An 11796-nucleotide genomic window follows, 5' to 3' on the forward strand; every position below is an offset into this window, starting at 1 on the left:
AAAGCTATCTATCTCAGGTTTAAATTTAGCAATTGAGCTAGTATCAATTGCCGTTTGCGGAAGAGAGTTCCAAACTTCTACAATCCTTTGTGTGTAGAAATGTTTTCTAATCTCGCTCCTGAAAGGTCTGGCTCTAATTTTTAGACTGTGCCCCCTACTCCTAAAATCCCCAACCAGCGGAAATAGTTCCTCTCTATCCACCTTATCCGTTCCCCTTAATATCTTATAAACTTCGATCAGATCACCCCATAACCTTCGAAACTATAGAGAATACAACCCCAATTTGTGTAATCTCTCCTCGTAACTTAACCCTTGAAGTCCAGGTATCATTCTCGTAAACCTACACTGCACACCCTCTAAGGCCAATATGTCCTTCCGAAGGTGCAGTGCCCAGAACTGCTCACAGTACTCCAGGTGCGGTCTAACCAGGGATTTGTATAGCTGCAGCATAACTTCTGCCCCCTTGTACTCCAGTCCTCTAGATATAAAGGCCAGCATTCCATTAGCCTTATTAATTATTTTCTGTACCTGTTCATGACACTTCAATGATCTATGTACCTGAACCCCCAGGTCCCTTTGGACATCCACAGTTTTTAAACTTTTTACCATTTAGAAAGTACCCTGTTCTATTCTTTTTTGATCCAAAGTGGATGACCTCACATTTGTCTACACTGAATTCCATTTGCCACAGTTTTGCCCATTCACCTAATCTATCAATATCGCTTTGTAATTTTATGTTTTCATCTACACTGCTTACAATGCCACCAATCTTTGTGTCATCGGCAAACTTAGATATGAGACTTTCTATGCCTTCATCTAAGTCATTAATAAATATTGTGAATAATTGAGGCATCAAGACAGGTCCCTGCAGGACTCCACTGGTCACATCCTGCCAATGTGAGTACCTTCCCATTATCCCTACTCTCTGTCGCCTTTCGCTCAGCCAACTTTCTAACCATGTCCGTACTTTTCCCTCGATTCCATGGGCTTCTATCTTAGCTAACAGTCTCTTATGTGGGACCTTATCAAATGCCTTCTGGAAGTCCATATAAATAACATCCATTGACATTCCCCTGTCCAATACTTTAGTCATCGCTTCAAAAAATTCAATCAGGTTTGTCAGGCACGACCTACCTTTCACAAATCCATGCTGGCTCTCTCTGATTAACTGAAAATTCTCGAGGTGTTCAGTCACCCTATCCTTAATTATGGACTCCAGCATTTTCCCCACAACAGATGTTAGGCTAACTGGTCTATAATTCCCTGGTTTCCCTCTCTCTCCTTTCTTAAAAAGCGGAGTGACATGTGCAATTTTCCAATCCAAAGGGACAGTTCCTGAATCTAGAGAACTTTGAAAGATTATGGTTAGGGCATTTGCAATGTGCTCACCTACTTCCTTGTACATGATACAAACACTTATGAAACCAGTAAGACTATAATTTTCTGGCTTTTTTACACGGAGAAAAGGGATGAGTAGCTACATTACTTTCTGTCAAAGTTGCCAGGCTGTGGTTTAAAGTACGAGAGGCCGTAGGAGGTCTCCTTTGTTCCATAGGAGAACTGGAAAGTTATCTTTTCTGCTCGACCAAGCAGATTGGGCAGCTTCAGACCCAAAACCTATAAACAGGAAAAACAAATTAAACAAAACCGTTGGGAATAATTGCAGTTGCACTTGTCACGATTAATGCAGCTATTAGCAGGTCATCTTACCATACTTCCTTCATTATTCCCAACCATAGTGTTGTAGCTTCCAGTTAATCGTCTCATTTCCTTTACTTCAAAGATCACATCCAATCCATCAGCCAATGCCCCCTCACCTTTGAAACCAACAAAATGCATCAAGGAAACAAAAACAAGAAGCTGCTGCAACACCATAGGTTAGTGCACTGATGCACAGAACCTTGGAGTGGTAGAACTAGTTGAAGCAAGACATTTTTCACAGAGGTTCTGAACTCAGGAACAACCATGTTAAGAGTTATTAACAGACATCACACTTAGCTTCAAGGAGAAGGAAAAAACATTTTTTTCCAAAAGCACTGCCATGCCTCATTCCAGATAAGCAGTGGCGAGGCTGGAAACAGATCGCTTGACTGCCCTTTTGATAAGGAGTGGGTACAGACTGGACCCAGCACAGAGGGCTAGGGAGTGTGTAGAATGGAATAAATAATACAGATGAAAGACAGGGTTGAGATCCCACCATATGAATTATCAATCTGATCAGCCACACTTTTGAGAGAAAGCAGCAAATGCAGAATTGGAATTGGGTGGGGAGGAGGAGTTGCTGCCTTAATAAAAAAAATTAAGGCAGCAACTTACAGACCTGGGTCACAACACATACCTAGCATGATGATAATACTTCACAAGGGGTGACAAGGCAAAAGGAAGCCACAAAAATAATCCTGCAAGACCAATAACCAAGTACATAGATGTCGTCCTCACAATTGGCAGTTAACCATTCCTGAACAGAGGTGCTCTCCCAGTGTCCTGACCAACATTTATCCATCAATCGATACCTCCAAAAACAGATTAACTGGTCGTTTATCTCATTGCTGTTTGTGGGTCCTTTCTGAGAGCATATTGGCTGCCATGTTTGCCTACATAACTTTACTCACATTAAAAGTAATTCATTGGCTGTGAAACACTTTAGGACATCCTAAAGATGCCATACAAATGCAAGTTCTCTCTTTCAACAAAATTTAGTGAGGTCAAATTTAAAAAGAGTACATAGTCAATAGTAACATTTTATAAGGAAGTGTTTCCAATACATTATTTGACTCACTGCGTACGATATTGATAAGTGACCTTCATTGCCACCAGTATATCAAACAGATTTCAATCCTGCACAACATAATTTAAAGTAACACTTAATGGCCAACCATTTCAGCTTTGTGAAGAGTCAAATCAACTTCTTACATTTTTATTTAAAATGCTCACTCAATTGGCCTTCCAAGAACTGAGTTACTTTTCAAATCATGACAAAATGGCACATGGCACTTTTCCCTACAGTGTCTCTTGTCGCACTTTAACTTTTCTACAATACTCACCATACCAAGAGGGTGAGCGAGGGACCTTCTCCCAGGCCTCACCAAAACTGCTCTTCAACGTGCATGAGTATGGCCTGGGGTGGCGCACCCCTTAAATTTTCCCTTCCTCTGTCAGCGTCGACTCAATGTCCTTTCCTCCCTCTTCCTCCATGTATATCAAGAGGAAGAACTCACTATGTAAAAAAAATTGCTGTCATAGACCCATGTCTTACTACTCCATGTCAGAATGCACTGGAGAACCACCTTGCTAGTGGACAGGTTCAGTCCACAGATCACACAGCAACATCAACTTTATTACATTGTTAGCAATGGTGCTCTAGTTGCATTGAGCTCAGGCTATATTCAAGTACCCAGAGAGCCATGCTGGATAATCACCAGGTGATGAACATTTTGAAAGTTACCGTGGGCAGTATCAATGAGGACTTCCACATTTCTGAAAATACCCAGACGTAGCAACCGCTCACGGGCCTCATGAGACTTCTTCATTACCTATTTTTAGAAAAGATAGAAACACATTTTTTTGTGTTAATATTTTGTCAAATTCCACCATCGAAACAAGTCTTCTTATGAAGTTCAACTCCATGGTGCCACATGCTAGGCCTAGCCTTGCTAACTTTTGGTTGTGTTTGGTAATCACTGCATGGATCAATTTGAGGAGGAAAAAAATTCAAATGTATTAAAAACTTTCATTTTAACCTTTAAGAAAGGTGTGCATTGTACAGTTGAGAAACGTACAGACCCAGCAAAGCCTGTCAACCATTTGCCTAAGTGAAAAATCAAAACAATAAGTAAAATTATAATTTATGGTCAAACCATGATCCTGCAGGCAATAAGATGGGGGAAGATTGCCAGAGGAGACAACTAAATTTGCAGAGAGATCAGTTGCACCCACCAGCTCAAGTTTAAGTTGTTATTTAGTACAGAGCCGGGGTGGGATTCTGCTCTATTGGCCTTGACCATGAAAATCTTTGACTGACGTTTAGGAACAGAGTGATGACACTGTACTTTGGTCATGTGTGCATAAAGTATCAGCACTCTTGACTCAATGTACATTGTGACAGGGGCTGAAAAATTCTCAGTTATTTTTCTCAGTAAGAAAAAAAATGAAGCAATGTACTTTAGGGCTAGAACTGTATGTTTCCACTACTTCTAACTATCAAACTGCCATGATTCAACCAATGTCTTTTTAAGCATTCTTCTACTTGAGGTGTATCCTACAGCTGTGCAGCACACTGATAATGCCTCCACAATTGCACTACTTCAGGTTTATCAAGCTACCTACTAAATAACACTGCTATTCATATCCAATTCCATAATTTCTGGTCATGTCTGATCAGCCATGGCTCAGTGGTAGCACAGCCTGTGAGCCAGAAGGCCATGGGTTCAACACCCCCACTCCAGAGACTTGAGTCCATAAGCTTGACTGACACTTCAGTGCAGCACTGGTTGCAGGTGCCAGCTTTTGGATGAGGCATTAAACCGAAACCCCGTCTTGCTGTGTCAAGTGGACATAAAAGATCCCATGGCACTATTCAAAGAAGAGCAAGGGAGTTCTTCTAATGCCCTGGCCAATATTTATCCCTTAACCAACACCACTGGAAACAGTTTAATTGATCATTTACTTAATTAATGTTCATGGGACCTTGCTGTGCACACAGATTGGCTGCTGTGTTTCCAATAGTGACTACTCTTCAAAAGTGAGACATTGACTGGACCACTTTGGGATGTGCTGAGGTCATGGAAAGTGCTGTATAAATGCAAATTCTTCTTTCTTTCTTTCATGTTTAACAAATTGATTATAAAATATATGAAACCTTGTCTTGACTCAGATGTTCTGCTGAAAACTACTTGGCATATATAAAAACATCTACAGTGGATGTCCCTAAACTTTCACTGATTTTGTGCCATCATATTAGTAGCAAACATTCTCAAGTTGTAGTAAAGCCAACCACAGCTGGTTTGTGCTTTTCTGCCTGAAAATGCATCAAAAGCAAAAAGAAGTGCTCTAACTTGCATCCCTAGTCTTTAACTTCATTAGTATGTCTATTGCAGTTAGAATGGTCAGAAAGGCAATTAAGGCTCAAAGGGACTCATCCTCTAATTTCCTGTCCCTGTGGTGGTGGTGGTGGTGAAGGTGAAGGGGTGCTTGTCTCTAACCATCACTTTACACCTCTATCTGACCAGCTGAGATTATGAAATCAATAAATGGGAAAATCAAGAGGGAGCCACTCTGTAGTACAAGCCAGCATGGCACACAAAGGCTACTTAATTGGGTTGGATAGGGAGTTGGTTGTATTCTCATTGGTGATGGTTGTTATAAATGGCAGTGTTCTGCAAGGGGACCGGTTACTATTAGATTGGTATTAGGACAATTGTTCTTCACCATCTTTTTTAATGATCTGGATGACAGCATTGGGGGAACTGTCACAAGATACAAAGATTCGGGAAGGTGCTAGGACCTTAGATGAGAAAAATAGATTACAAGCAGATCTTTGGAATGGACACCATCTGGCAGATGTTATTTAATATAGATAAATGCAGTTTTATGCACGTGGTGCATAACACCAAGCATATATCCACGAGGCAAAGTTGAGAACTTAAGGCTGTTGAATAGGACAAAAGCCTAGGTGTCACAGTACATGAATCTCTCAAGGTTCATGAACAGCGACACGAGGCTAAAGCAAAAGCAAATAGGGTATTAGGATGTACTACCTCCGTAACATCGCCCGTCTCCGCCCCTGCCTCAGCTCATCTGCTGCTGAAACCATCATCCGTGCCTTTGTTACCTCTAGACTCAACTATTCCAATCCTCTCCTGGCCGGCCTCTCACCTTGCACCCGCCATAAACTTGAGCTCATCTAAAACTCTGCTGTCCTTATCCTAACTCGCAGCAAGTCTTGTTCACCCTTCACCCCTGTGGTCGCTGACCTACATTGGTTCGCGGTCCGGCAACATGTCGATTTTAAAATTCTCACCCTTTTTTTCAAATTCTTCATGGCCTCGCCCCTCCCTATCTCTGTAACCACCTCCAGCCCTACAATCATCCAAGATGTCTGCGCTCCTCCAATTTTGGCCTTTTGCGCATCCCCGATTTTCTTCGCTGCACCGTTGGCAGCTGTGCCTTCAGCTGCCTCGGCCCTAAGCTCTGGAATTCCCTCCCTAAACCTCTCCACCTCCTTTAAGACGCTCCTTAAAACCTACCTTTTTTGTTCATCTGTCCAATCTCTATGTGGCTCAGTGTCAAATTTAGTTTCACAATCGCTCGTGCATCACCTTGGAACTTTTTACTGCATTAAAGGCGCTATATAAATGTGAGTTGTTATTGTATTGATGTAGAAAGGAAATTTGAGAAATTCCCCCCCACATGAATTGACTCAGGTTTTTTTTCCTGTATTCTTTGCCTCTCCCATTAAGTAGCTGCAGGTGGGTGGAGGATAATGTGTTAAGTTGCACCATGCCCGTGCAGGATAGGCTCAATGGACCAGCTGGTCTTTTCCTGTCTATCCTTGTCATTTGTTCCAATGCCTCTACTTCCAACTTTTGCTTATTGAAAACTTAAAAATGACTTGGGAACTTGCCATGGTCGGATTTGTCATGGAATGCTATGAAATACAAACCATGTTCTCCTAGAGTTTGACTAACATTGTTGTAGAGTAGGGCCCTGTAAATTCAGAACCTAATACTTAATGCAAATTTATTCTTGTGATTTTTAAATAAACACTTACTTCAATGAGGTTTTTAGCTTTGAATACATCAGCTATTTCATATACTAAGAGATCATCTTTAGTTCTGCTGATTCCATCAATGTGCACATGCTGAACAATCACCTAAAATGGGAAAGAGAGATTATAACATGATCAATGCTTCAATCTTGAAATTCTTCTCAATTGAAAATAAGAATGTATTAGTCAAACTTAAAAAAAATATTCCCCTTTCCTTGCTCAGGGGTTTAATTCCTTCTAGCAGAAGCCCCAGCATGACCTTTTCTACAACCATAAATGATCGTTTTACTGGGCTTGGAGAGAAAAAATAAGGAAAGAGGATTCTAAAGCAAGAAGTCCAATCAAATCCCTTGGCCAATTTCAGGAATTCAATAATGAATGCACTGAAGGAGCCAAAGTGGAAACAAAGTTGGTGCAGCAATGAAGTTCCATCCTTTAGTGGTTTTCAACATGCATTGTAAATAGTATCTACAGATGTGCCAGTAACAACACCCAATACTACATCGAATTAAATTATTGTGCGAGCAGATAACCCAATTTGGACAGTTTGGATCCTTTCTGTACTGTATAGTTGAACATCAACTGGTTATATCTAACACTGCAGAGTTCTTTTTTTTGGGGGGGTGGAGGGGGGCAGTGGTTAGCCTGCTGAACAAGCACACACTTCCCCACTGCTGTGTGAAAACAAACAAAATTTAGCTTCACGTTTAGATGATAAAACATGCAGTTTCTGGAAGAATGGGAAGGATGACAAGAAATGATGAAGGCCCTTGTGCAGATTACTAAAAGAATAATAGAAGTCAGAGTGATTACAAGGGTAATCAAGAGTTTCAGATAAAGTCTTAAAACACAAAATTCAAGAAATTTCTTCCATTTTAAGTCCATTCTTAGGTTTTCACAAAAGAACAGATACCGTATTACTGCTGAAGACATTGTATATCCAACCATATATTTGTACGTTCCTAAACACCTTCCACCTGCATGCATCCTGGGAAATAGCGACAGTACTGGCTGCAGACTGATGGACTTGAAGTTGGCAGTAACAAAACTTCTTAAAAGTTTGAGTTAAAAATCTTATACCAGAGAAATACACTTTAAAGGAAGCTTCTGATTGTGCACTTAAAACTTATACCAAGTGTCAGTTCTCAGGTTTTCTTTAAGTAATTTTACTTTCCAATAATAATTTTAAAATGCACAATTTATAGAGGTACACGGTTCTGCATACTTTAAACACTGAAATTACTAACAATTACAGCATATGTAAATGACAAGTTAAGGCACTTATGCACAGCAGTCAAGCACATTAACTGACAAGAGGTGAACATGAGAATGAGGAGGGAGCTAATCCAACAAAAAGATTTTTCTTTTTATGCTAATTCTGAAATAAACAGAAAAGGCTGGAAGTACACAGGAGGTCAGTCAGCATCTGTTCTAAAAAAGTTATGACATTCCAAGCACGTAGCCCATCACCAGAAATGCATTAGAAAATCTGGTTGTGTAACTTATTTGAGCACCTTTATTTTTTTTTCCAGGAATCAGTATGATAAATCACAGTATTTGCCCTTTTTCTGCTTTCTGGTCTCATGAGCAACAATAGAAAAAAATCCCTTTTATAAACCAAAAGGCTAAAAATAATCCCTTTGCAGTGTTACTGACTTGATCCACAGAAAAGGTCTACAAGACACTCAACAGGTGTTAACTTGAAGCAGTAATGAAAACAGAATCTCCAGCACATTCAAAATGAAGCAGTGAACACAATGATTAATAAACTAGCTTGCACAGACTCTGATATTTTAGGATTTAACCAGCAAGGCCTAACAATGTTTGCAGTCTCTCAGCTTATACACTGGGCTCCACTTTCACAACTCACATCAGATAATGATTTGTGAGATTTGCTCACCACCTCATCCTTCAGTTGACACCACAGCTGATATCACCAGGTGAGGGAAATCACAGGCCTTTTTAAAAAAGGAAAGATTTAAATAAATAGTCTCTTACCCCTTTATTTTCTAGAACCTCCTGCTTGGTTTCAGGCTCCACCTCAACTGTTTCTGCTTCGTCCACTGGAGGCGATAAATTCTCTCCACTCACTGGGAGGGGTTCCAAGCTCTGAAAGATTTTATGTGGTTTTCTTTTAATCTGTTGTATTGTATTTGGAAAGGCACATATTTACTAGATAAAATAACAGCATAAAATGGCAAACTCAAGTGGGTCCAGCCCGGTTCTTGACCTTCAAAGACTGCACAATTTGGTTCTTCCCTTTTGGCCTATGCTGTTCACATTTGGATTTTGATATCAATGAGCAAGATTAATTGGTATGATGGATCCCAGGCCCAAAACAAGTTCTCCATATTCTGAAAGGGTCTGGAAAGACAGCAGCACACAGCTCTGGAAAATATCAGCCAGAATGAGCGGCAATGGATCAATCAGCAGTTAACTTACAATATTTAATATAAAGGAGGGGTCGAAAGGTATGATCAATTATGTAAATATAGTAGCGTTTTCCAAATTTTTGCTGGGTTGCCCAGAGAAGGTGCCGGCCTGAGACCAGATGACTCCCTGAAAGAAGGGTAAACGATACATAAAAAGGCAGACAAAGTGAGCCTTACATGAAAAAAAGCAATTAAATGCTCACAAGTTAGGTGCTTACATCTTTTTTGGGTGGGTAGCAACAAAAATAATAAAACATGTTACTTTAGATTCCAAAACATTGGTTTGTTGTAGCTTTGGATAAAATCTGTCAGTCAAATGATTTAAAATTTTTGGCTGGGAAAAGCAACATGGTTATACCCCAGAGAGCAATGCAAACCTCCGTGATCAGGTCACTCATACCTCCTGAAAGTGAATTCATGGCAGCATTGGCAGAAACCTGTAAGAGGTGTCCTGCCCTTTTGTTTGTGTGTGGTGCATGAGCTGGGGAGACCAGATGGATAAAAAGCAGGGGTTATTATACCCGTGTACCATGCGCTTTGTTGCTATAGATGATTCTGTCTGTATGAAATATCACTGAAGCAAAATAATGAATAAGAACAGACAGCACATGGGATATTATCCACGTTCCCCCAACTCATCATGTGTCTTTAATTTACCTTCCAATTTGCACACAAGATATATGTCGTATAACTTATTTGTGCACCTTTATTTTTTTTTCCAGGAATCAGTGTTAATAGTATGATAAATCACAGTATTTGCCCTTTTTCTGCTTTGTGGTCTCATTGACCAATTTCCTTTCTTGCAGTTGACCTGTTCAGAGGACTTTGCAACAGTACTTTGTTCTGAGATCTAGGGAAATGCAATCCTGCCCCACGGGCAGCTGTCTGGCTGAAACTCAGCTTCTCACCATAGCATCACAATGGAGATCAAGAACTCAGTGATACCTGTTTCCCCTCACTCCAGAGCAACATTTATTAGAACGCTGTTGAAGCTACAGTGTGAGAGGCCATCACAGCAACAGATTATTTTTAAAAATTTCCTTTATCCATGCAGAACAATTCTTGTCATTTAAACCAGTCGAATAAATATTACAATCTAGAGATAGCAATGAACTCCAACATCTGGAAGTTTTTTTTGTCAATTATCTCTCTTCGGGGAGAAAGAATTCCTCCAGTGCCTATGTACAGAATGTTACAGCTCTGAAACAGGTCACTTAGCCCGTCAAATCTGCACCAGTATCTTCCCTCTGCAATGCCAACTTTCCTGTCCATTCCACAATGTTCTCCCAGTCATGACAATGTAAATACTTTCATGAAGACTACTCTGGTCAGTATTTCTAGTGAAATCATAAGCAGGTTCTTTATGAACACCTTTACTAGAAATACCAACCAGAGGAAATCTTCATCTGTCAGCTTCACTCAGTGGTAGCATTCTTGCCTCTGTCAGAAGATCATGGGTTTAAGTCCAACTTCAGGGCTTGAGTGCAAGACATGTCCCACACACTTTCCAGAGAAGAATGGGAAGTTCTCCTAGTATCCTGGCCAACATTCAACCTTCAAACACCACCAAAACAGATTAACATTTATCTTATTTGCTGTCTGTAGGACCTTGCTATGCATGTATAAATTGGCTGCCACATTTACGAACATAACGACAGTGATTATACTGCAACAAAAATCACTGCCTGTCAAGTACTTTGTGAAGTCCTGAGGACCCAAAAGGATTTAATTCCCCATGACCTCTAGTGGCACCACCATCGTGGAATACCTCCACCATCAACATCTTGGATTTTAACACTGACTAGAATTTTAACTGGACCAACCACAGTATTAGTAAACAGCATGGCTTATAAGTGCAGGGCTGAGGCAGGGTACTCTGCAACAGGTGGCTCACTTCTTGACTCCTCAAAGCATCTATGGGGCCCAAGTCAGGTGGCACCACTCACCTGGATAAGTGCAGCCACAACAACACACAAGCTCAACACCAGCCAAGACACAGCAGTCTGCTTGATTGGTGTGCCTGCCACTGGACTCAATATCGACCCTTTCCACCATTGGTGCACTCTGGCTGCAGTATGTACAATCTACTGGAGGCACTTCTACAACTCACCAAGATTGCTTCAGCAGCACCTCGCTTCCCTGCAACCTTTAACTGAGCAGCAACGTCACGGGAACACTATCACCTCCAAGTCACACAGAACGCTGATCAGGACACATATCAGTGTTCCTTAATCGTCACTGAGTCAATATTGTAAAATTCCTTAACTAACACCATTGTGGGAGCAACACCATCACAAGAACTTCAGCAGTTCAAGAAGGCCCACCATCACCTTCTCAGGGTAACTGGGGATGGGCAATAAATCCCCAGCCTTGCCAGCAACAGTCACATCCTATGAATGAATTTTTAAAAAGCTCCTTCTTTCTATTCGAGGGGAGCATCACTAATTCTCCTACTCAGGTATGCACAAATGTGAAATTTCAGCAAAGATCTCTGAATAACCAACCGGAACCCCGCCCAATTCTCCTCCCCCAGGTCGCACAGACTATTGCTATACGTCTGGGAGATCAGCTAACAGTGCAGACTGGGGTGGAACCAGG

The 11796-nt window shown here is 40.9% G+C and overlaps 1 protein-coding gene across 1 annotated transcript in view; it reads right to left on the minus strand.

Annotated features, from left to right (window-relative positions):
* Positions 1-11796, minus strand: part of samm50 (SAMM50 sorting and assembly machinery component) — a 31980-nt gene that overhangs the window by 19743 nt on the left and 441 nt on the right. Inside the window, exons 2-6 of the mRNA XM_067999783.1 lie at positions 8765-8875; positions 6770-6871; positions 3446-3533; positions 1711-1817; positions 1487-1617 (exon numbers count right to left, since the gene is read on the minus strand). Of these exons, the coding sequence (XP_067855884.1) occupies positions 1487-1617; positions 1711-1817; positions 3446-3533; positions 6770-6871; positions 8765-8875 (539 nt within the window). The remainder of the gene's footprint in view (positions 1-1486; positions 1618-1710; positions 1818-3445; positions 3534-6769; positions 6872-8764; positions 8876-11796) is intronic.

This window comes from Heptranchias perlo, chromosome 18, assembly GCF_035084215.1.
Source record: "Heptranchias perlo isolate sHepPer1 chromosome 18, sHepPer1.hap1, whole genome shotgun sequence".
Taxonomy (NCBI): domain Eukaryota; kingdom Metazoa; phylum Chordata; class Chondrichthyes; order Hexanchiformes; family Hexanchidae; genus Heptranchias; species Heptranchias perlo.